This window comes from Podarcis filfolensis (assembly GCF_964270895.1).
Source record: "Podarcis filfolensis genome assembly, chromosome: 4".
In the NCBI taxonomy this organism is placed as follows: Eukaryota; Metazoa; Chordata; class Lepidosauria; order Squamata; family Lacertidae; genus Podarcis; species Podarcis filfolensis.
In genome coordinates, this window is record NC_139607.1 from 41,793,167 (window position 1) to 41,820,141 (window position 26,975).

At 40.8% G+C, this 26,975-nt stretch overlaps 1 protein-coding gene across 4 annotated transcripts in view; it reads right to left on the minus strand.

Moving 5' to 3' along the window:
• LOC310762005 (uncharacterized protein) overlaps nt 1–26,975 on the minus strand; it is a 352,306-nt gene that overhangs the window by 249,067 nt on the left and 76,264 nt on the right. For 3 of the 4 annotated variants that reach the window (XM_083612453.1, XM_083612455.1, XM_083612454.1), the window contains exon 1: nt 16,270–16,338. The exons of the other annotated variant lie outside the window; for it this stretch is intronic. In XM_083612453.1, coding sequence (XP_083468579.1) covers nt 16,270–16,325 — 56 coding nt within the window. In that variant the 5' untranslated portion in view covers nt 16,326–16,338. Of the gene's footprint in view, nt 1–16,269; nt 16,339–26,975 lie in introns of those variants that run through there. 4 annotated transcript variants of the gene reach the window in all.

A 26,975-nucleotide genomic window follows, 5' to 3' on the forward strand; every position in this document is an offset into this window, starting at 1 on the left:
AAGTAAGAAAAGGGGACAAAATTACTTTCCTTGTCTGTTCATTGATCCAAAGTGAGAATTTGATTATCTGCCCTAGTCTTTTACTAAACTGTGAGACCAGCAATTTTTTAGTTCTGGATTATGCCAAAGTGTTATTTCCCTTGCATCGATGGAAGGCTCAATAATGTGTTGGCAGTCTAGGATATGGGGGTGGAGGGTATCGGATGTTTATCAGAAAAGTTGTGAATATATACCTGAAACTAAGGGTTGTCTACCCCATCAATGTAGAAAGGGCTGTTCTAATATTGTCTAGGCTGATGTTGATATGAGGATTCTGGCTGTGGCATTTATGTATTTGGGAAAGGAGAAAAGCTCTATAAAGAGTTTGGGGAAGTTAAAATCTTCTTAGATCAAAAGCTGAGGTTTATATAATGAAAATGCGGGGTGCTCTACTGCACCATATAAGGCCTTACAAAAACTTATTGATATGTGTAAACTAGGAACCTGAGATGTATATTGGTAAGCCATGTAAAAAAACAAGCATTATACCACATTCATTTTCATAACATTAATCTTACCCCAGATGTTTACAGATTACATAGCCCACCTATCCAAGTCATCTTTTATTGCAGCAAGGTGTGAGCCATGCTTTGACCTTGTTTCCTAGATATATTAGGCCTCTTGTTTGGATGCTGAAGCCCCACAAACATAAAAGAGGTGAAGAGGTATATGTCAATTCTGATTGAAAAGGGGTATGTTAGTTCTGGCATTAATTCTGATCCCCAAAGGCTATCAAATTTGTGAATCAAATCAGTTAAAGCTATGACTGAAGTTGTCAGGGTCATCAACAAATACTATGGCATCATTAGCACAGAGGGCAATATCAGAGTCATTAAATTTTATTCCTTTCTTTAATTGTGAGGTTTTGCTGAATTGCACAAGAAAGGGATTCTGATGCCAACTTAAATAATAAAGAAGAGAGGGCAGCCCTGTCTGGTGCCTTGGTATAGGCTGAAAGGCTTTAATATTATCCCTTTAGTAATGTTGGGAGGCTTAGAAGCAGAACCGAGAATATCTATTTCTTTCATACTCACAACTCTATTGTAGCAGCAAACTGGGGATTCCCTGGATCTAATTTTAGAACAGACATCCCAAACAAAGCCTCATGAAATAATCATATTATGAACTGCACAGGTGGCTTCCTGTTCTACACCTTAACCTACAACTCTCCATGAAGTCTTCCTTTGTCCTCACATTATATGTGACTGTCTTAGGTGCTCCTTTAATAGGCTTCAATAAAATGTAGAGTAGGGTGGAGGAAGAAATTCGATTCGGTTTCCATTTACAAGTGAACCTGTCAAATTATCACTTAAGAAAGTACTGAAACACAGGCATCCTCTGAAATTTTCACTTACTTGAATTTTGTGGTGCAGTTCTGCAACCAAACCGTATTTTTAAAAGTGCATAAAATAGGGGAAAGTATGCATAATATATTAGTAAAAATAATATACAAAAACACCTTGTATTAGGGGAAATTTCATGCAAAAGGGTATATTAGGACATATGAGCATTCAAATGCTGATAAATTTTCATTATTATTATTATTATTTTAATCCCACAGATTGTAGAAAAACTGAATTTAAGAACTGGAAAACTGGAAAATTCAGAACTGAATTTAAGACTGGAAAACATCAGGAATGGAAATAACCAAATGAACTGATCCATCCATCCCTACTGTAGCATAATACTTTGCTCTGACAGCATAAAATGTGAGGATCTATGCTAGTCCTACTGAGAGTAAACCTATTGAAGTTCATATACATTACTTACTTAGGTTCATTAACTTCAGTGGACCTACTATGAGTGGGACTTAATTGAATACAACCCTGAGATTCCCCTGCTCCAGCATAGAGAAAGAAGTGAATGGGGGGGGGGAGCTGTGCCCCTGGCACGCCTTAATTTTAGCAATGCAGATGGCAGGATCTGCTGCAAGTGTTTGTCTATGTGGAACAAGTGCTGTGAGTCAACAAAACCCTGCAGCACATCATCTGTTTTAGAGAGTGAAATCACAACGTTGCACACAATAAAAACATATGGAAAATATGGGTATCTATACAGAAAAATATAATTCAGTTCCACTGAAAACTGCCTCCTCTCTAGTATGCTGCAGTGTTAATTGTTGCCTGTCTTCTTTGCCCCTCAGGATGCTGCCTCCGTTTAGAAAACAGACAGCAAACAGATGGAGAGCTGCTGGAGTTGAACCCGAACACAGATAAACAACAGATACAGACTTTACAAAAGCTCAAAGGTGAGTGACCTATGCATTTGCCACAATTCTGTTAAAAATGTGTAAACGAATGTTACATGTAAAGGGCAAACACACTAACTTGGACTGAATTGGAATTTATAATTAATCCTTAGGTTCCATTGATTACAAAAATATAACATGGTTGTTGGTGACACTTCTTGCAAATGAGATGCATAGCTCTTTACTTTTTTGCTCTTTTTCCATGTTGGCATGGACGCAGGAATGGAGTTGTTGTGTGAAGCCACAGTGATAAGGCATGGGTAGGCAAACTAAGGCCTGGGGGCCGGATCCAGCCCAATCGCCTTCTCAATCCGGCCCGCGGACAGTCCGTAAATCAGCATGTTTTTACATGAGTAGAATGTGTCCTTCTATTTAAAATGTATCTCTGGATTATTTGTAGCACCTGCCTGGTGTTTTTACATGGGTATAATGTGTGCTTTTATTTAAAATTCATCTCTGGGTTATTTGTGGGGCATAGGAATTTGTTCTCCCCACCCCCCCCCAAAAAAATATAGTCCGGCCCCCCACAAGGTCTGAGGGACAGTGGACCAGCCCCCTGCTGAAAAGGTTTGCTGACCCCTGATGATAAGGCATCTCTGCTGCTCACCACAATGAATGACAGAATTAAACTTCTAGTTCTTGTGTCTCTGCATTTATGTCATCTTGTTTTAAATAGAACTGCACCCTATAGATTCAAAAGAGTGATAAACAGAGGTTGCGGATAAATAGAGATTGTGAAAACCAAGCTTGATCTAGTTGCATGGTTGGGATAAAAGACAGATGTGGGAGAAATATGCCTGTTATAGGAGCTAGATGTACCACAGGGTACTGTAGCAGACGGAAATATGAATACATTCAGAAAGAAACTAGCCTAGGTGAACTGGAAAATTAACAGTTTTTGTTTTTGTTTCATTCTTTCCATTAGCAAATAACAGCAAGTGTGATGTCATTATATAAATAGACGAGGTAGCCACATATAGATTCCACATAAAAGTCATCAAATATAGGTCTGGCCACCCTATCACACAAAATAAAATACCAGAATTGGAAAACGTATGCCTTTTATTTAAAATATTTATATACCACTCTGCATTGTGCAAATTCCAGGGTGGCTCAGAATTAAACCCTGTAAGTCTGTACAAAAAAACTTGCTACCTCCATCTCCATTGCCCTCGCACACCCAAGGGCAGTTGTCTCGCAGCAGACAAGGCTACTACCCCCATCGGGTGTGTGCTTTTGAACCCTGAGTACATGAAACCTTCCAACAGCAGACAGTCACTCTTGAACATACAAAGTGATGGGAATTTGTGTGTGTGTGTGTGTGTGTGTGTGTGTGTGTGTGTGTACAGCTAGTAATCTCATTCATAGTCTCCCCTAACTGCATGTTAATTTGGGCCCCGTTGTATCTGATACACTGTTCATATATTCCTTCCAATCTAGGACCAGATGTCCTGCTCCCTTTTTCTTCTACACAGCAGGATGTGGGAGGAAGTTGTGATTGAGCTGGTGTGCCATTTGGCTCTTGTGGGCTGCTGGTGAATTGGCACCCAACAGGTGCCAGCTACAGCCTCTTCGCAAACATTTATCGTATTCTTTTTGCTTTTATAGTTATTACATAATCTTTCTTCTCTTCTTTGGCAATCACTCGTAGCCGAGTAAGATTGTCTTCCATAAACACAGTTTTAAAAGTGAGTCCATAAGTGACTGCGGAGGCCAATTCTGGATCCACATGTCCTTCCATAGTGGGGACATAGGTTTCTGGGTGGGAGTTTGCCAGACATGCCTTGCTCTTAGCTCATTTCTCCCTTTCATCCTGAGTTCGAGTGCAGGTGCCCAGGCAGTCGACATAAAGGTTTGATCACTTCAGTGAAATTCATGTATGAAATATCCGCTCAGGCTCCACCTGCACTATACTTTGAAAGCAGTACCATACCACAATAATTAGACAACAGCAGCAGCAGCTTCCAAAATTGTCACTGTGCTCATACAATAATGACCAAGAAGTTGCAGGAACGGATAGATCCACCATTGACAGGGATCTTGATTATGAGGAGGCTTGTAAGGGCGCTTACAAGTCCCCCTCAGACCTGCAGGCTAAACATGCCAAGGTCAGGAGAGAAGCAGGCACAGCCAGTGAGACTGCGGACAAGTTCTATGTGTGGACCCCCATCCTTCTACATGCTTTTGCCCTTGGGTCTCTAGGTTGAGTGCCTAAAAGAGAGCCAGTGTGGTGTAGTGGTTAAGAGCGGTGGACTCGTAATCTGGTGAACCGGGTTCGCGTCTCCGCTCCTCCACATGCAGCTGCTGGGTGACCTTGGGCTAGTCACACTTCTCTGAAGTCTCTCAGCCCCACTCACCTCACAGAGTGTTTGTTGTGGGGGAGGAAGGGAAAGGAGATTGTTAGCTGCTTTGAAACTCCTTAGGGTAGTGATAAAGCGGGATATCAAATCCAAACTCCTCCTCCTCCTCCTCCTTTTTCTCAATCTTTTATTTTAAACAAGGGCTGTTGAAGTAGGAAATGAGGCCCGCAACAATTCCACACATGACTTGCCTGCAAGTTGCTTTTCAAACCCATGGAAAGATATGTATTTTTTATTATTAATATGCATATTTATTTAATTTACAGGTGTGTATCTCATGTTTCCACTGAAAAATTCTTTCGGCAGCTTACAACAGATTGCAAATAAAACAATCAATCAAACAAACAAACCACTCACACAATATTAGCACAACCCAACAGCCCTCAGACCAGCATGGTGTTTTCCAAAGTCCAACAGCGCCAGCCAGCATAGCTAACAGTTCCGATGGGGGGAGTTTCAGTTCAAATTATTTGAAGGGCCCCATATTGTTTTTCTCAGCCCTTCTGGCTTAAAACATTTCTGAAGCTCATAAACAGAAAAAGTGGAAACAAATTCCACATAGGAAACCCTCCAAGCTACTATCTGAGAATTCTTATAAAACAAAGGTATGTTTATCTACAGCTCTTGCTTCTCAAGTGTCATTTCAAGGTTTAATCTATTGAGCCATGAGGACAATGTTTTCCTTTATGTGCTTTATTTTAAAGTTACAAAAGAAGGAAAGCTCATCACTTTCTTTCTGGATCTGAAGGGTAAACAGCACGTTTGGGGGGGATATTAAGAGTTAGCCTCAAATAAATCCGAATCCACACAGCTACTGCCCACACCATCTTTTTACTGCTGAGTGATAACAATGCTTAGCTTTTCATGACTGGCCCATCTCCTGAGAGACAGCTAGTGCTCTGCTTTGGCATAACTACATGAGAACAGGGATAGACAAGAATTTCATTTGGTTCATATTTTCAAAGTGAAACTGATCTAATTTGCACCTCCCAGACTGACATAGGGATCACAATTTAATTATCCTTCAGATTTCACACTTTTCTGAATTTGACAATAAAGTTTTTGGCTGAACAAAAGATACCCAAAAGCAATAAATAAATAACTTTACAAATATTTATATGGAGTCAAATAAGTAGTTTGTGATAAAATATGTATTTAAATATGTGTTTAAGTGTGGATTTTTGTATTTTAAAACTGCAGATAGATGTGCAAACAGGATGGAGAGGAGGAGTTATGAACAAACACATATGAAAATTATACAGGCCAAAACTAGACAGATATGTCTATTCCTGTATGAACATGGAAGAAAGTTTTCCTTTCAATAGGGACACACCTCTGAGAAGTCTGGGGGAGGGGAGCAAATATTTGAGAATGATCATCAAAGTAAGTATAAACAAGGGAACAAAAATATTTCCTGGGAAATATCAGCCACAAGCAAAGCAAACGCAGTGTGTAGCACTTTTATTCAAGGCAAGTCTAAGGGGAGTGTCTGATTAGAGAACCCTGAAAAATGACATGCTCCCGATTTCACACTGCAAACATTTTTGTGTCAAGATGACTCAGAGAAGAGGAGCCATGTATGGAAGCAGGCGAACAGCCATGTATTATTTGCCGCCCCAGGAATCATGGGTGCAGATTTGTTGCATCAGAACCCTCAGGAACAAGGGTCTCTGGCAATATTAAATTTATCAAGTGTTTTTAATGTATGAACACTAGCCAGCAACAGCTGACATCTTAAGTTGTATATTTGGTGGGGCTACAGGAAAATCACCTCCCAGCCCTATTACCACTCCTTGTGCGAAGGTCTGGTGCAGATTGTGAGCATGCTTGGCTGAATACTCAGTGCTCCCAATTGTGTGGAGGACAGGATCAGTGTTTACTATAAGGATTAGAACAGGCTTTGAGGAGAGGAGCACTCACTAACCTAGCCTCATAAGCATCTGATTGGCCTCTGCAAGAACAGGTCTTTGATCTTCTTATGCTACCTCTCTCCACCCTGATCTTAGCTACAGTAATTCCATGTCCATTCAAATAAAGATGGAGCCTAGACCACAGTTCATATCTGCCTATTCCCCGCTTCCCCAGTTGCAAAGAGTCCACTTGCTAAACTTGATGCATGATGGGGGGGAAATCATCAGAAAAGATTACATGGCCAAGGATTTCTACATCAGTCAGAATTTTTTGGAGGGGAAGGGGATAATCTACTATAGATGGAAGGTTTTATAACTGTATTTTAGCTCTCAAGGTCTGTTAAAATATATATTCTATTGCTTACTTTTATTGAGCCATTAAAGATTTCCATAGAGGAATCAAGCATACTCATAAGATCCGGAGGTTCTTTCATATATCAGCAATGAGTTTTCTTCCTTATACATTTCTAAATTCTACATTATCCTTCTGAAAAGTAATATCTTGAGACAACATAAGTCAGATGTAGAGATCTGATATTCTTTCCTGAATTTTCTGTTGACACATCTCTTAAAGTACAAGAACTGGATCAGGCACCCTCTAGTCCTTTGATACTTTCTTCTTGTCCTTTAACAAGATATGAAAAATCACTCCCAAGTCCTTTTATATGCATGTTCCCCTTAGAATCCTGGAATGTAATTAATCTGCATGAGGTGTCTTGTCAAAGTGCTTTATGTAACGGTGGGTTCTGGTATAATCATAAAGCATCTAATATCCTCTCTTAGGTGAACATATATTTCAGCCTTCCAGATGCAGCCTTTGGGGGTTTCTTTAGAAATCCTGTACCAGGGGACCGGGGGGAGGGGGAGGTTGAAATAAGGTAATGAGACCTTAGTCTTAGAATGCTACTCTTCCAACATGAAACCAAACATCACACATTCTTCCTCCAACTTACTATTGCCTATTTTTTGGAAAAATTCCTTGGACCTACATTTTCAGACTTGAAATTGAAGCAAATGCCGTTTCCTCAAATTTCACTGAACGGTGTACTATTTGATTAATTTCTAGTTATATTTTATTAGCTAACATGTCCGATAAGTACGGACTTTAAGAATAGCCATTTTCATTATTTGTCTAATTCACTACCATCCAAAACCATGAATCTAGATTGTTGCATAGCTCTTGCTCCTTGAATGTAAGGATCTGTGTCCCTGTGTCTTCACACCAGAAGAAGTTAACAAAGCTCAGTACCACAATATAAGACCCTGCTGGATCAGGCCAATCGCCCATCTAGTCCAGGATCCTTTTCTCACAGTGCCCCCCCCCCAAGAGCCACCACTGCCCATCTAACAGCTGCCCAGGTCAGAAATCTGTCAGTTTCTATCTCTCTCAGTTTCCTATTTTCTAGTTTTCAGTTCTCTACATTTTTACATTAGCTCATGATCTTAAAAAAACAAAATCCTCATGAAAATTCATCTATATTTTAGTGTGAATTTCTCCTAATGTACACATTTGTGTCTACAATTTTCCCTAATATACACATTTTTGTATGCTATTTTCACTAATAAATGTATTTTTGTGCACACTTTTTAGTATATGCGTTTGTGTACACGTTGCTTGCCTGAAGAATTGCATCACAAAACTTGGATAAGCAGAAGTTTTGAAAGATGGCTGTGTTTCATTTCATGCATTGTTTCAGAAAGTGTGAATTACCAAGTCCAAAAGGATCAATTTCATTTGGGCCCTGTGCCACTTAATAGCCTAAGGGAAGCCAGTTCCTAGTATAAAATTCACAGAAAAAAGCACACAAACACGCTGTAATAAATGCCTATTTGTGAATCAAAGAGCATAACAGAAGTACAAATATTGGGAGCTGCAAACATTTTCTTTGTTCTTCATTCACCAGCCATTGATCTGGCTTATTACAGTTTTGAAATTCTGTCTGTTTTTGGATCTCATATGTCTTCTAAGCTCTTCAGTTTTAAGGACATCATGCTTTTATTACATTTCTTATATTTCCAACTCCTTCCACCCTATCCCATTTGATTCCATCTGCTTATACTTGCTTTATTCCTAACTCTTGCTCTTCAAAAATCTGCTACATGAATAAAACACCCTGTTATCACCATTCTGATTTGTTCTTCTAGCTCTGGGACTTTTATAAAGACCTCAAAACTTAAATAAACAAGGTCTTTAAGATATTGCTTATTCAGTTTGGTGCCACCTACAGGTTGTGGTGACTTGAATGAGGCCCCTTGAATTAGGGAGGACCATAGCTCAGTGCCACAGCCCCTGTTTTGCATGGAGAAGGTCTCAGTTTCAATCTCTGGCCTCTCTAGGCAGGGCTGGGAGAGAATCCTGTTTGGAATCCTGGATATTCACTGCCAGCCAGAGTTGACAATACTGACCTAGACAGATTAATGGTCCAAGTGCTGAGTCTGATGTCCAACGGACACCAGACACAAGCTGGAATCCAGATGTAACATGAGCAAAATGACTTAAATATTGGAAAAATCGGGATTCATAAAAGGAAGCACAGTGTTAAAAAATGGTACATAAAGTACTCGCAACAGACAGGTAAGATGAAACATGACAGAAAAGTGAACAAAGAAAATAGAGCCACAGTAACAGCAAAAGGCAAACAAGAAAGCTGACAGCAGGGAACTCTTGCGGAATGCTAATGAGATCAATATAAAAAGAAATACAAGAGCCAATGGAATGAAGCAATTAGATGCAAGGATGGGAGAGGCAGAGACATGACAATGGCAGCTGAGATTTTGGCAGATCTTATATCAATAGCTCCTGTTGCTGGTACAGTGTCAGGTCCATGCACAAAAGGAGCCAAGCAGAGAAGGCTACTGGGAAGCTTAATTTCTTTGAAAAGCCAGTCACTAAGAGCTGGTTCACATATGCATGTGCATCCCATGATTCTTTTCTCAACACTCGACTGGTGGCAGCTAGAATCATAGAATCATAGAGTTGGAAGAGACCACAAGGGCCATCGAGTCCAACCCCCTGCCAAGCAGGAAACACCATCAGAGCACTCCTGACATATGGTTGTCAAGCCTCTGCTTAAAGACCTTCCACTGTCGAACAGCTCTTACTGTCAGGAAGTTCTTCCTAATGTTTAGGTGGAATCTTCTTTCTTGTAGAACCATTGCTCCGTCTCCGCTTCTCTGGAGCAGCAGAAAACAACCTTTCTCCCTCCTCTATGTGACATCCTTTTATATATTTGAACATGGCTATCATATCACCCCTTAACCTCCTCTTCTCCAGGCTAAACATGCCCAGCTCCCTTAGCCGTTCCTCATAAGGCATCGTTTCCAGGCCTTTGACCATTTTGGTTGCCCTCCTCTGGACACGTTCCAGTTTGTCAGTGTCCTTCTTGAACTGTGGTGCCCAGAACTGGACACAGTACTCCAGGTGAGGTCTGACCAGAGCAGAATACAGTGGCACTATTACTTCCCTTGATCTAGATGCTATACTCCTATTGATGCAGCCCAGAATTGCTTTTTTAGCTGCCGCGTCACACTGTTGGCTCATGTCAAGTTTGTGGTCAACCAAGACTCCTAGATCCTTCTCACATGTACTGCTCTCAAGCCAGGTGTCACCCATCTTGTATTTGTGCCTCTCATTTTTTTTTGCCCAAGTGCAATACTTTACATTTCTCCCTGTTAAAATTCATCTTGTTTGTTTTGGCCCAGTTCTCTAATCTGTCAAGGTCGTTTTGAAGTGTGATTCTGTCCTCTGGGGTGTTAGCCACCCCTCCCAGTTTGGTGTCATCTGCAAATTTGATCAGGATGCCCTTGAGTCCATCATCCAAGTCGTTGATAAAGATGTTGAATAAGACAGAACCCTGTGGCACCCATTACTACTATCTCCCTTCCTTTTGCATGCTTGGCCATCTGTTCCAGGAAGGCATCATCTATGTCCTCCGTTTGGCTTGGGGATCTATAGTAAACTCCCACAATGAGGTCACTGTTATTCTTCTCTCCCTTAATTTTGACCCAAATGCTCTCACTTTGGCTTTGAGGTTCTAAATCTTGGATCTCTTCACAGCTGAATGAGTCGACTCATTCATTGAGATATATGGTGCTTAGCTGAATAAAGTTTATATGAATCCTCTCTGTTGGGTTAGATCTTTCATAGTTCATCTACAATAATGCATCACATGGATCCTGTAGTCCTCTGATGACAAAGATGCAGGTGTAAACTAGACAGTGCTGTTATATCATCTCATGTTTGGAACCAGACTTTTTTTATGGGAATGCTTAATGCTTACTACAAACATTTCTTTACAAGCCGTTCTATTTCTGTCACTGTGATGCTTAAAATATTGCATTAGATAATCAATTCACAACGCAAAAGAGATTCATTGCTCTTCCTGTGAAGATTCTGTTTGCACTGGCTTGATGGCTCCTACTCTGAACACCCCCCTGCCGTCCATCTTTCAATGGATGCCAAGATTGGATATCCATCCACTCTTCTATTCTGAGCAGAGAAGAGATGCAAAGTCCTTCTCTCTTTGAGTGTGGCTGTGGCTGATATAGGTGCCTATTTTCCCATTGTGGTTCTGTCTCTTTTATGCTCATTTATGCCACACCCCACAACAGTCAGAATGTGTTCTGCCATGCCCTCATGGCAGCCATTTTGTGTTTGGGACCCACCGCACAATACAATCGCAAAATTTCAAATGTACCTAGTGTTCCTAAGATCTATTTATTTTCAGACACACAGCATTGGACGATTAATTCTCCTACATTATGCTTTTGCTGCTGTAATGAACTTCACCATGCTTAAACGAAGCCCAATTAACCCCACTTAACTACAACTGTTCATTTATACCTTTAAAAACAAAAGAAAACCATGAAACAACTTGTGAAAATTCCAAAATATCGCTCTTACAAAACCCTTTAAGAATAGTTGAAATATGTCAACTATTCTTAATGGCCTAATGCTAGTTAGCCCTGAATTGTTTAACCATGTTCTAATAGCCGTACACGGTGCCCAAAGAGAAAGATTCATGCTGCTTGAGAAATAGATTCGTTTAAAACAGTTGCAGTCGGAGCCAATACAGATTCAGATGTATTGTTCAGTAGAAATGAGACTCTGGGGCAATGTGAACTCAGCAGGAACAGAAGACTGCCACTGTTGATTAATATTCCTGTGAGGAACCATTTTGGTGACTGTTCAGAAGTCCCACTGTATTCAGTAGGGCTTATTCCCTAGTTCATAGGTTTCAAACTGCAGCCTGAGATAACACAAAAAACCAGAAGTGGCTTCCTGGATGAGACAGAGCCACTGAACCAACTTCTTGGCAGGTGAGCCACTGTGTCTTACTGGGCGGTGCAAAGTGGCAGGGAGGTTGGCACAGTGCAAATGCACTGCCAGAACCAACATGGCACTCCTGCTGGTGTGTTTCCACCCTGTCGACTTCACCACCATCTCATCCCTCACTCTCCAGGTGAGCAACAGTGACACCCACCTGCCAGGAACCTAGGGCAGTGGCTCTGCCCCACCTGGCAAGCTGCATCTGCATAAAAATAGATCACGTCAGAGACTATAGGCTCTGTTGTTATTTTTAGTGAGATTTATTATTCTGTAATAAAAATGGCTATTCCTAGCTGGCCTCATTCTTAAGACGTGACAATAAACTTGGCTTCCTACATTTGTTTGGCTTTTGCTATTACAATGGTAATTTTTAGCTGCTAATCCCGCCTACCAGAATGAAATTCAAAAAAGGAGTGACCCAGAAACTTCAAACAGACTTATTCCACTGTCAGTCTTGTGATTACCCTTGTATAATGTTCCATTATAAACAGGAATGGGTTTAAAGAATTCTAAAAAAGAATTATGCTAGCCTAAACAAGAGAATGTCAGAACTAGAAAATATAGTTGGAGGGGGGGAATGTTGCTTACATGGCAAACAGCCAGTGGAGGAATTAATACTGCACAGTTGACCAGCAAAATTTATCTCACTTACCCAGACTGAATTGTAACTTCAGTGAGGAAAGTAACGCTGAAACGGAACCTAAAATATCTTCCGCTGGAATGAAAATGCCACGTTGATAAGAAAAAAGCAAGATAAGAATTTGGAGTGTGAATGCAAATGGCACTGCATTGAGTTTTCCAATGGGCTTGTTGGACCTGCTTTTGATAATATTCTCCAGCTTATTAAAATTTCCTAATTTGCTTTTGTAGATTTCCCCCCCCCTAAAATATGTAGCCTGAGCCTACATGAATCAATCTTATCTCTCTATCTTGTTGATTTCAGCGTTTTATTATATCATTCTTAACTCAATAAAATCTAAATTATGTACATGTAGATTAGGTCTGCCTTGCAGGATCCAAGGTTGACTTCACAGAGTTCTCAAATTACTCCATAATTTGAAGCAATAAACTAGATGTACAAATTTAGCATTTTTTTTCTTTTGCAATTTTTTAATTGTTTGTTTTTGTGGCCTCACTTGCATATGTAGGTTTTTAAGCACACTTTACTTACAATAGATTCAAAATAATGTTTGTACAACTTAATTCTAAAAATATTTCTATAAGGAAAGAGAAACTGTGTGACACGTTGTATGCTTTTGCAAATCAGTGCAGCAAAAGATGGGGCAGCATTTTCCTATAATCAATACTGCATGATAATACTGATAGGTTAATTGATATTAATATATCTATACTGCTCTTGCTTATAGAGCAGCCACGTTATTGTTATACCTGAAACACACATTACTCGGGATGATATATTACAGTATCACTGCATACCAGCTGCTGGGAATTACAGATTTGCTCTGCCCTGGTCCTGGCTTGCTGGCTTCCCAGAGGCATCTAGTTGGCCACTGTGAGAACAAGATGCTGGAGTAGGTGGGCCTTTGACCTGATCCAACAAGGCTGTTTTTTATGGTCACCTTTCCAGCCTACTAGATCTGATGGACTTCTTAGTTTCTTCTATCTTCTAATCATGTACCCAAGTATAAGGAGGCCCCCCATCCCCCACATTACATCCATCACATTTGCCATAGTAGTCTTTCACAAATAGTCAGTGTGAGAATCCTAACCCTGTTTGGGAACCTAGTAATGGTGAGTAGCAGCATTTTATTGTGTTGTAGCACTTTCAACAGTCATGACTCCGCCCACAGAAACCTGGGAAGTGCCGCCTGTTAACGATGTTTAGAATTCTTAGAAGACCCCTATTTATCTCGTACAGCCACAATTCCCTAGTTTTCTGGGAAGAGGGACTGGTTGTTAAACCACTCTGCAAACTGCAGCCCTGCGAGGGGAATAGCAGTCTTCTGCCAACTCTCAGCGCCCTTAACAAGCTACACTTCCCAGCATTCTTTGAGAGAAGCCGTGGCTGTTTAAAGTGCAGCATTAAATCTATAGGGCGGATGGGCACTTTGTTATTTATAAGGAAATCTGAGAGGACTCTTTCAACAATATAGCTTGAATAGTTTTCATGGTATCTTGACCTGGACCCAAGCAATAAACCTGACGAGATAACTAGGGTGATAATTATTATAGATTGGTTTTATATCCAATGTTCAGTTATTTTGTAAAATGTGATTCACAACAAAGTTGCTGAATAAGGCTAATCCCTGTGCTAGCTAATTTTCAGATAAACCTTTCAAGGTGGCATTGGCAAGGAAATGTCAAAGGAAAATAAGCATCTGTCTTCGTCCTCAGCCCACTTGGGTTAATGTTGGGAAGCAAGCTTTGCTTCCGTGCCTGATTCACAAAGAAAACAAAGCAGCCATCATCAAAACACATCCAGCTTCCCCATGGGCTCCTCTCGAGGTTAATGTTCACAGAGATTGAAGCCAGAGCTGTTAGACCAGTATGAGATGGCAATTTAACACAGGTGCCGGGTTCTGCACCTGAGAGAAGAGAAGAGAGAGGATAGTCTTAAGAATGATGATAGTAATAAGCCTCTTGGCAGAAATTTGTCACACCTGCACCTGGATGAGGCTGCTGTGTGGACTAAGCTGGAATGTTCCCTGGCAGAGCTTTGCATTCTGCTGGAGAGATCATTGATCTTGCTATTGGCCAGATAACCCTATGTAACTTTTTTGATTTTACAATGTTTTTAAAAATAGTGAGCCAGACGGAGGAAACAATGGATAAAATATGGCTCATTATCTTTCCTGTTAAAGGCAGCAACAAGTGTGAATGTGGAACATTTGGGGATTATTGTTATTATTATTTTTAAAAAACCAATTTCAGTTCCTAGCCTTTTAGATTTTATTCTGTGTGCAGAGCTTGCCTGCCTCCAGTTGCACATGGAAGTTTCTTCTTTTATGAATGAAAGGAGAAGGCGATCTTAGAGACAACGTTTCTCATTTAGATTGAACGGAGAGGTCTGACAAATCACCAGGGCCAGTCAGAGACATTTTGTTGCCTGGGGCAAAAGGACAACATGGCACCCTCTCATTTAGCATGTCGAATACAGCTGGATTGGCAGCTGAATGATACATCAACACTGGGAAGAGGGCATCCTCCTCCACAGCACCTGGGCATCATCAAGGGTGCAAGACTGGCTTATTTATGGGACTGCTAGCCTGTCCCTTAATATGTGCCACCTGAAGGAACTGCCTCACTCATACAACTGGCCTCTCAATTCACCAAATACAGTGTTTCTGTGCCATACTTTATTATGGCCTTTATATGGGTGCTGGTCACAGTAATATCTCACGTTATCTGATGTGGTTCTTTAACTTCTCCTTGATTTATTTGACTCTTGTGTTCATTCCTTTCCTTATCATTTCATACAGCTCTCACTTGTTACTTTTTTTCTGAGAGAAGGGGAGGAGAAAATGGAACTTTTTTTCTTCCTTCCTTAGCATCTCAGAGCTCTTATTATGATACAAAAATATGATCTTCAACTTTACAGATGATGCTAAATTGGGAGAGAATAAAAACAAATGAGGAATAATTAGGTATTGCAGCCAGATATAAAAGGATTTAGATAATTTCATATTTATGGAACAGCAGATAGCAAATGCAGGGCTGAGCAAATAAATTGAGAGTAATTAGGCTTACAACACAGAATCACAAGCAAGAATCTGCATTAATGGAAAGGAGCTGTGCATTATACTGGCCGAACAAAGAGCCAGATGGGATATCCTTCTTTTATTTGTCAGTGCATTTCTCTGTTGAACTGTTCATTGCTTGCATAGAGAGATGGCATTCTTCAGAGAGATGTCAAGATATGTATGTTCTCATAGGACAGAGAAAAACCAAGGAAGGTCAGGTCCAAGGCTGTGCATGGACATGGATCATACATTATGCATACATACAAGTAGGTTCTGCAAAATGTTGCAGTGTGGACTGTTCACGATGCCAGTCATGCCCTTTCCCACAATATTCTATTCAATTTCCACTCTCCATGTTTCACATTTCTCTACATCAAGAGTAAGTTGGCATTCCATAGACACTGAAAATGTTTGATCCTCCCTGAGCTATTTTATGTTTGCTCCTTCCACTTAGATCTTTTTTCTAAAGATATTTTCATACTTCTGCAAACCTTGGGATTTTCTGGAGTTTCTCACATGCATGGGTGGCAACATACGGAGGATGAGCTTGCTATTAGTCATAGGATTAATCATCGTCCATTGCCAATAGTACCCACCAGTCTGTGATCAGGGAAGGATGAAGCTGTTGGAAGTTGTGAAAATGGGGATGAGGTACTACTATTCCCAATGCACTTTCACCTACCCGGCAGACAGAAAATGAGATGCATCCTTCACTCCAATGGTACAACCTTGGATCATTTATTGCTGCTGCTTCAGCGCTTTCAGAGTGATACACTGGGACTCTATATTAGATGCTTCCTGGAAATCAGATGGAAGAAGCAAAGTGGTGCACTCTGCTGTGCTAGCTGGAACACTAGGCTGTGCAAGAACTGCAGTGGGGCTCATTCGACACATGCCACCTACTGGAACATAGGGCCATCCATTAGGTCATCTATTTCAGAACTGTCTCCAATGACTAGCAACAGCTGTTCAGGGGTTCAAACCTGTGAATTTTCCAGCCCTACGAGGAAATGTCGAGGATTGAACCTTGGACCTTCTGCATGCAGAGCAGATGTTCTACCACTGAGCTATGCCACTTCCCCCAAAAAATTAATATAAGAAGCATAAGGATGTTATGCCAAGTTAGATCATGGGTCCATCTGAGCTCCCAGGGTAGCAGGCAGGTGTTTTTCTAAGCAATACTTGGAGACACCAGGTAGTGAACCTGGGGCATTCTACCCTGAGCTACAGTTCCCTTGTTCCCAAATTCACCATGAAATTACAGTGCCCATCTAGTCCAGCATCCTATTCTCATGATGGCCAACCAGATGCCTGTGGGAGTCAGAAAAGCAGGATCTAAATAATTAATTATTAATTATTATTATTTATACCCAGCCACTCTGGGCGGCTTCCAACAAAATATTAAAATACAGTAATGCATCAAACATTAAAAGCTTCCCTAAACAGGGCTGCCTTCAGGTGTCTTCTAAAAGTCTGGTAGTTGTTCTCTTTGACATCTGGTGGGAGAGCGTTCCACAGGGCGGGCGCCACTACCGAGAAGGCCCTCTGCCTGGTTCCCTGTAACTTGGCTTCTCGCAGCGAGGGAACTGCCAGAAGACCCTTGGTGCTGGACCTCAGAGTCCAGGCAGAACGATGGGGGTGGAGACGCTCCTTCAGGTATACTGGACCGAGGCCGTTTAGGGCTTTAAAGGTCAGCACCAACACTTTGAATTGTGCTCAGAAATGTATTCTTCCCACCTGTGATTCCCATGTTCACAGAATGGAAGATGACAGGATCCACAAGCACATGCTTTATGGGGAGCTGGATTCAGGCACCAGGTTTGCTGGCAGACTAACTCTGTGTCATCAAGATGTCTGCAAACATGACATGAAGGCTGGCAACATCAACCCCACCATGTGGAAATCCCTTGCATACGACCTCTGTGCTTGGAGACAAACAGATAGGTCATTTATCCACAGCAGTGATGAGAGGGGAAATCACTGCTGAGAGGAGCGCAGAGAAAAGAAATGTTATGGTCCATCTACAGCAGCACAACCAGATGCCTTCATCTGCCCCAGCTGCAACAAAGCATGTCTATCCTGCCTCAGTCTCTACAGCCACAGCAGGCACTCCAATGGTTTGAAACAAAGGCACACTCCTCCATTGTCTCCTGAGACCAAATGGATGCCAGCAATAGGATGTCCCAAGTTGTAGTATTATGAGAGATGAGGGAATTTTTTCCCTATCCACTTGCTCCACAAGCCTAATATATAATTGGAGTGCCATGTTTCATTGTTCTGCATAACTCAATACCATGCTGCTCTGGTAACACTCAAACAGAATAAATGTATATGATGGACAGAGCACACAGATAGTATAAGCAGGAACCACTTGCGAACAATAAATTGTTTTGGAGATTAACATTGTGTGGAAGAAAACAGTAGCTGAATTATTTGTGAAATGATACAGGGTGGACCAGGCTGTATTTCCCCCTGAAGTCTTGCATGACATACAAGTGTACCTATTTTTGCTGGAAGCTAAATTTATCTCTGTATTTGTTCAGAAAATATTTTGGCTGTTTTTCTACAAGCTTTCAGTCATTTTGGCAGCATTCCTGGCCTAGAAACACAGACTTACCCCCAGTTTGGGACACTTCTTCTTTGTTTTCAAGGGAGGTTATGTGTGTGTGTGTGTGTGTGTGTGTGAGAGAGAGAGAGAGAGAGAGAGAGAGAGAGAGAGAGAGTGCGCGGGGGAGAGAGGGAGAGGGGGTGAAGGGCCTTATGAGGGTGAAGGGTAATCTTCCCTCTCAAAGGCATAAAGTGATAAGTACCCTTTACTTGTTTTTAAATAAATAGCTATCAATATAACATGGCTCTTGATGCGTCACAACATAGTTAAAGTAGTGGCAACCCAAAGCATGCTATTCATTCGATGCTTTATTTTTTTTTAACCCCAAGTGCACATCTTTAGAAAATCAATATATCGATGCCTTGTGCCGTTGCCCTTCTATACAATAGTCAGTTTATATTCTAGAAGAAATGTTCACAGGGAAATACAAAAGTGGAGACAGCGGCTATTGCAAAATGCTTTTGGGGATTCAAATAACAGTTGGTTTGGAAAACACAGTGGCCCTGATCCACGTAACTTTGCAAGTGTCTGTGTGCACCACTTCGCCACTGATGAAGGGTCTTTGCCGAGTCATCTCTATGGCCAGGTGAGAGTTGGGGAAGCTTTTTGTGACAACACTGAAGTGTCCATTTATTTATTACATTTATATCTCAGCTTTCCTTCCAGAAGCTTAAGGTCCTTCTCCCATTCCCCATCCTGATTTTATATTCACAACAACCCCATTGGTGTCAGGGAACTGCCATCGGAGCCAGAGGCGGAGGGAAGGCTCCAGAGGGATGCCGGAGAGGGTCCCAGTAGGGAGAGAAGCAGCCCATCTGCTGGGGAAGAAAATCAGCATAGCACCAGTGGAGAAGGGGGGCAGATGGGGGAATCGGCGAGAGGGCTCCAGGACTCCTCGCCGGAGACCAGCGGGGAGAGCACGGGTCCTCCGCTGCCCACACCCTCCCTGCGCAGAAGACTGCCGCACAGGGAGAGTAGGAGGAGACTAGGCGTCAAAGAACTTCTTTGCTGGAAGAAGTTCAAGAAACGCCCACTGGCGGATTCTGCCAGCGATTGAGACAGCCACGGCAGAGAGGCTGTCCAGACAGAAAGGGTTTACCCAGGTAACCTAGCCAGGAGTGGCGACAACTTACACACGAGCAACCCCTAGAACCATTACAATTGGGCTTGGGTTGAGAAGGGTGGCTGGCCAAAAATCACCCAGAGAGCTTCGTGGCTGAATGGGGATTTGAAGTCAGGTCTCACCAATGCTAATCCAACAGCTGCAGCGCAGTTTATGCAAAAAAAAAAAACACCCCATCCCCCACACCTGGGGTTGCAAAACATTCCTGTCAAAGTGCTGGATAGTGATGTTGATTAAAAGAAAAACAGTGACATTGATCACAACAAAGGAGGGGCCTGTTGATTTCAGGATTCTTAAACTGAGCCACTCTGAGAGTCTCAAAGGTCACCCACAATTTTTGCTCCAGCTTCCTATTCCCATTACATTCCCAAAATGTAAATAAGGCAAAATGGAAAGTGGGGTTTCCAGATGAAGCAATCAAAACAAGTGAGAAAATGCCCCACCCCCACAGCATGCTTTAGGGTACCAGAAAGGACAAATAGCACAAAGGACCAAATTCCGAGACTAATGACAAAATGACGCAGAGATGAAGAAAGATGAGTGCATTGTGGAAAAAGCCCTTCAGACTGTTGAACTCCATGTAACGTTTCAATGAATAAAGCAAATGCTATGTCAGACATTATTGCTTGAGGATTAAAGTGAAACTCCAGAGAGAGAGCACGTTATGACTGCGTAAGACATCACTTACTTTCATCTGCACAGCTGGATTAATATTAATTCCAGTGCTTTGCACAGTGTACATAGGCCACCTCTCTCTCTCTCTCTCTCTCTCTCTCTCTCTCTCTCTCTCTCTCTCTCTCGTAGCTATTGCAGCAAGGTTATGCTATTCCCAAAGGTAGCTAAAAGTCCAGAGTTGGCATGAATCAATTTATCAGTCCTATTGTGTTCTTCTGGATTGTTTCATAAACTGCCCAGCTCAGGCTTTATTCCTTATTTTTTGGTGACCGCAAGTGCTCAGACCAGGGGTTGCCGAGCTTTTTAGGCACCTAGACACTTTGGGGTTTTTGAGTGAGGCCCATTGATACCCTGTCCCAGTTTCCTGAGAGTAGTCCACCAACAAGAGACAGAATGAGAGTGAGAGAGAGCACACACTTCACTTTTCCAAGGGATCTTGGTAGATTCTGAGCCTTGAAAAGCGTATAGAGAGCTGAAAGAGGAAGCAGGACAGAGTGTCACCCTTCCAAGTTCCTTTCCCACTTTGAAAGGGAGAAAGAGGGTAACTGCCCTTCCTCCCTCATGACCAGGTGTGGGAGAGAGGGGCTCAGAGGCTTCATGTTTAAGACCATTCCATTAACTCAATGCTACAACATCATTAGTAAAAGTAATGCTATTAGTTTCTAGTATCCTGTTTTAGGCTGATTATTCTTCTCCAGACTGCCCTCCCTAACTTTTCTATTCAAATGCTTTCAAACAGGCTTTTGGCTCCCTTTAGCTATCAAGAAAATAGAAGAACAGATTTAAAAGCTATAATTTTGGAAATAAGTGGTATTAGCAACAAAGTTAATAAGAATATGCAAAAATGAATTGATAATGGATGAAAATATTGAGTTATAAAATGTTAAGTTATAGAGAGAAGATAAATGAAAGAGGGTAAGGATTTGCTGATTTGATTATGTAAATGGGAATACAAGAAGGGGAGGTGTGAGGAAGTCAAAGAAACAAGCAAATGAGTTTTAAGTTATGAAAAATAATTGTTTTTAATTTTTCTTATTTTTTTGTATGTTTACTTATTTTTTTATTTTTTTATTATGTGTTTTTGTATATTTGTCTTTGTAAAATCTTAATAAATATTTCATTAAAAAAAATAAAAATAAAAGCTATAATTTTGCTAATGTATATAAAATGCTTTGTTCCACTTTCCAAGCAATGTCAAAATGTGCCACTAAATGTACAGAAAGAATAAAATAGCATGTGGAGAACTAGTATATAAAAGCAAGTTTCAGACTAATGTTACATTCAGAGATGAGAGTGTTATGGATGGTATTCTTTATGGAACATTGAGACTCAGAGGTGATAGCCGACTGTACTTTGCACAATTTATATCACAGGGAGGATGCTTTATAAATAGTATCCTAAGGGCAAAATAAATGGAGTAGAAAGGCTTAAGAACTTACATCAGAAGAAATGCTTAATTCACCCCCCACCCCTGCACAATGGATGGCAATTGAAAATAGTAACCTAGTGAAGCGAGAAGTACCAGATTGGATAAATCCTCTCTCAGAGGAGGAGGATCACCATGTATGAGGCAAAACTCATAAATATGTGACTTACACTCCATTCCACAGCATTCTTGAAACTGTATATTTTAGGGATGGAGAAGAATATCATTATGTCCACATTTTTTAAGTGAAGCAACCAAATTCATACCTACCAGACAAATATGGATCAAAACACAATTATCCTTTGGATATTTCACTTCTCCAACTTTTGTGATACCATTCTCATCTCAAAAGCTGTATGATATAGGGCATAATAAGTTTCACTAGATAAAACATGTATTTAAATTCTTGCTTAAATGCTATCTCTCTCTCTATCTCTCTCTCTCTGTCTATCATATCTGAGATACATAATTTGCAAAGAAGAAAAAGGAAGGACTAATGAATTAATATATGAAGAACTGACAGACCAGGAATAGACTGTCAATCTCTAGTCTATTTGACTATAATCCAATAACATTTTTTAAAATATACCTGTCCATTCCAGGCAAACCATTCGGGCTGGTTCACACATTAGGTGTATCCAGATATCCCTCTGAACAGGCAACCAAGTCCTCCTGAGACACAATCTCCTGCTTGCAGTTTCCAGAAATGTAACATCTGAAAACAAGCTGCCACATTTGTGAAAATCTCTTGAAAACACTGCTTTGTTCGTGGAGAGCTTACTGACACCCTGTATGTATGGAATACCATTTGTTTTTACATTAGTGAAATATACAGAACTGTTGGAAAATAAATGAATACAGCATTAAGCAAGAATGGAAGAATCTTCAATAACAGTGGAGGGGGCAGGGCTGGCGAAGTGATAAGAACATAAGAAGAGTCCTACTAGCTCAACAAAAGCACCATCTAGTCCAGCATCGTCTTCCCACAATGGCCAACCAGATGCCTGTGGGAAGCCCACAAGCAGCACATGAGGGCAATGACACTCTCCTGCTCATGTTCCCCATCAGCTAGAATATCCAGAGTCATACTGCCTCTAGTGCTCGAGGCAAAATAGCCATCATGGCTAGTAGCCATTGATAATCTTATTCATCACTGATTTGTCTAAGCTTCCTTTAAAGCCATTCCTGTCCACTCTCACCACATCTTATAACAGCAAATTCCATGGTTTAACAATGCAGCATGTTCAACTATTGCTAAACATTGTAGGGATCTGAAGGCAGCTACGCGTGAGTATTGGCACCACAAGGTGTGGTACCCTGCACTCATGGAAAAGCTGATACAGACACTTAGAGTGTGGGTATTCAAAGACAGACAAATTTGTTAAAATTCTGTATGCTTTTGTTAGTTTTGTTAACACAACAAAATACAATAGGAACCCTCCTCTATATTACGCAAGAATTCAGAAAGCTTAAACTCATTATATACATTCCATAGGCTTGGCCTTATCTTATGCTTCCTTTTCACGATTATGATTGTTTTTGGACAGTAATAATATTAAATATGTGTTTTTTCTTCTTCCACCTATGATTTAGGGGGAATCTACATGGCAGGAGCATTATTAATGGTTTTGGTTATGTTGTTTTTGTGGATTGTAAGCAATGGTTTCTTTTATGTGCTGCTTGGTGTACAATGTAAAACAAACATCGTTTGCTTCTCTTTCTATGTTTTCAAAATAAATAAAGCCTTTTAAAAATAATAACAAAAAGCTATGCAGCACCAATGAGTCACCAACAAAGCTGTAATGTCAGTGTGGTGCAAAACCATCCAAACATTTGACTAAGGCACCACCCCCTGATTTGGCTGTTGCAGTTATGTGGTTAGCATATGATCTGTTGTCACACTAAGTTGTATCTCAATGAAATATTGTTGTATTGTATTTTTTAAAATGTTGCCATTCACTATGAAACTGTATGGACAGAGTAGGTTGTAAATAATTTAAATGAATAAAAATAAATAAAACTGACCTGCTGCATGAAAAAATACTTCCTTTTATCTGCTCTTTGACCCCTTCCACCCAGCGTTATTGGGTGATTCCAAGTCCTAGTATTATGGAGCAGAGAGAGAAAGAAATGTAGGATGAGTTCAGTAGGGATGTTAATGCTATGTCCCCTTTTCTTTCCATGAATTTTTTGAGAGTAGGCTAGGTTAGCTCCTCCACTCTATGCTTTTTTACAGTCGTGGCACCACAAGACTTTTCCTTCTAAAATATCATCTGTGTCACTGCTAATGGATTTTCCCCTCTACATACTGCACTACCTACATTAAATATCCAGGCATGAAAACAAGATAACAAAGGATGAGATGCCATTTGTTAAAGGCACCAGCCATTTAGCAAAATGTTCAATGGAATAATAGCAATAAACAATATCTTTCAATAAATTTTCTAACTGAAAGGCTTCTGATTGCCCCTGCCTCTGAAAACAGTCTTTATCTAAGTAAACACAATTCTCTTTTAAAACCAAACAGCCCTTTAGTAACCATTATTTTCCTGTCAATCATGGGATTACACAGCTATGTAATTGCAATGTCACTGGAGTTATCTGGTTGCCACTGCTGTTTCCAATAGAATAATAGTTTGCATTTTCTCAGCGCCTATGACATTGCACAGAAAAAAAATCACACATCACATTGCCGTGGGAACATAGATTAATATTCCCCCAAACCATCTGAGGAACTGCACCTGCGAAAGATGGATTATATGGAGCTGCAGTAGCTGAAGATAAATATTCTTGTTTCGGTTTGCACATCCATTGCCAGGGCATCTGTCTAGGATCATTCAGTCTAAAAGCAGCAAGGAATTCTGGCAGAGGTTAAGTGACTTCATATTAAAAGATGACAGCTGGTGAGGATGAACTTTAACAAAATCCCTGATACTTCCATGGCCCCAAATGGACGTATTTTGTTTGTCTATCTACTGAAAAGTCTCAAATCAATTAACACTAGATTTCTATTACAGGCCTTAACTCTTAAATGCTATGGATCCATTTGGAAGATGAGAGAGGGTGAGGGGCGGAGAGATAAAGGGATTTGGGGGCATTTATTGGAGTTAGCTATCACCAAAGGTTTTGAGTTCTTCACTAATAAAGTCACAGGGCCAAATTTAAGGCCAGGGCGAAGGGGCCGGAGAGACCCCCTTGGTCTAAGTGTGCCCATAACAATGACCTCCCTCCCAGTTAGATTATGTTTGCAAATGACATGACCTAACTAGCACGACCCATTTAGCTATCCACAAGGTGCTTTTAGAAGAAAAGTCCCCAAGCCATGCCTGTGACAGATGGACCTTGGGTCCTTCTCCCGGAAACCCATAAGCCAATCAGGTCTGGGTGGAGTGTCTGCTAATCAGGAGTGAGTAAAAAGTTAAACCCGACAGTTAAACTATCAGATGGGTCTTAGATTGGGCATAGGAAAGACTTCATTAGGGATTAGCTGAGTGGTTAGGAGTTTGCTAGGCAGGACAGTCCAAATTACTGTATTTCCTTGAGGGGAAACAAAAGATTGTAGAAGGGGGCTGGAAATAATTTAATGGTTTAGTAGACCACATAGCCATTCTAGGAAGAATTGGATTAATTAGAAACAGGTTTACAGTGGACGTTTTAAGTAAAGTTCTTAATTACTTTTTAAACTAAGTGCTGTGCGCTATCAGAGTAGCAAATAAGATTGTAACCCTCATTGAGTGTGTATACATAAAATTTCATTTTTGTCTCCAATGTGTCTCATCCCTTTTAACCTCTAGTTGAGGGATTAGGGGGTCACAGGTTTCCCTTTCACTTTATTAAGAGTCCTTGCTGCTGGATATTATCAATCCCAGGCAACCCAGATTTAGTGATCTGGCAGAGAATTTTGTAGCATGTAAAATATCTTGGCAAACAAGCTGGCAATGATTTTCCAGCTCGTGATTTATCAGACAGGCAAAACTGAACAAATTTCAAGACCAAGTTCAAAGTACTGCACATTAATATCCAAGCATCCCCAACCTACTAAAAGCTAACACAAAACTGTATCTGAAAGGGGGCATGTTTGTGATTGTTTGACTTCACCTAAAAGTAAAACTTAGCAAGGAGCAGATAGTGAGATATGTGAGACATGAAGAAAATTGATGAAATGATGCAATAGCTTGATTAGACAGTGTGCATTTAGCTAAAGCTTAAAATGGGAGAATATATATATATATATCACATCTTAATTTCTATTTCAGCTATAAGGAGACATAAGACGTACAAATTTTCCTAGTCACCTGCATGCTCTCACACACAGTATAAAGATTATGAGAGCGACTAATGCTTCTCTCTGCTGGAATTAGTGTAACAGCAAAGCTTGCTTGAATGACAGTGCAGATATCAGCTGAAATTTTTCTGGAAAATTAATACCAAAAATGAATGCAACCTCAGAGCTTTTGGACCACACTGCATATTTTAGTCCTTTCAAGCCTATGATGGTTCTTCGGAAAATAGGACTGTGCACCAGATTTGACTGAGTCCCAAGCCAAACAGTGACTATTCAGAGGGACTTGGGCATCGGACGAGTTGGGTACAGAGAGCTACAGATAACTTCAGGTCAGGCTGGATGGCCGAGAATATTCTCTGGCTCTTAGTGGGCAGGGAATGAGGCAGGAGGAGAGGTAGACATCCGCTGGGAAAGGCTTACCCTGAGCACTGGCTGCATTTCTGGGAGGAAGTAAGAGCCCCTCCTGACTCTCCTTGCTGTCTGGTGCAGGGCACTCATTTGCAAGGGAATTCTCTGCAGAAAAGTCACTCTCAGAGAAGCTACTTGCAAAGGAGCACCCATCAGAATGGACCCCCTGCTCTATTCTAGATCAGAAGTGGGCTTGAACCATGCTTTTATATTTGCATTGATTCAATGAGATCCCTTCCTGGTCAATCACTACCACTTCAGGCCCCATGAATGTACATCTGAAATGTATATTATTTTGCCCCCCAAATATATCATCAAACTACACTAGCTTACACTGAATTGCATTTGCCTTTTGATGGCCCGTTCACTCAGTTTTGAGAGATCCTTTTGAAACTCTTCACAATCATTTTACTGTTGTAAGCAAATTAAGTGTCATCAACCGACTTGGCTACTGCTCACCCCTAACTCTAGATCATTTATGTTGAGACAAAATATATGGGTCCCAATCATAATCCTTGGGGGACCCCACTTTTAACATCCATTGGGTGAACTGTCCATTTATTCGTATTCTCTGCTCCCTGTTTCTTAATCAGTTACTCATTCACAAGGATTTTTTCTTACCCAGTGACTTCTAAGCTTACTCAAGAGGTACTTGGTCTAAATTAGCTGTGGCAGTAGCCATCTCCTATACCTGTTGGGACAATAAAATTATGGATCTAATTTTTTCACACCAGATTCTCCCATGGGTGTTCTAGGCTCCTTTCCTTTCCTTTCACTACATGGCCAAACAGTACAGTTATAAATGTGGCTCTTTATTATAAAATATGGTTAAATCACCAGTGTGTTCTTTCTTGGTCGACAGA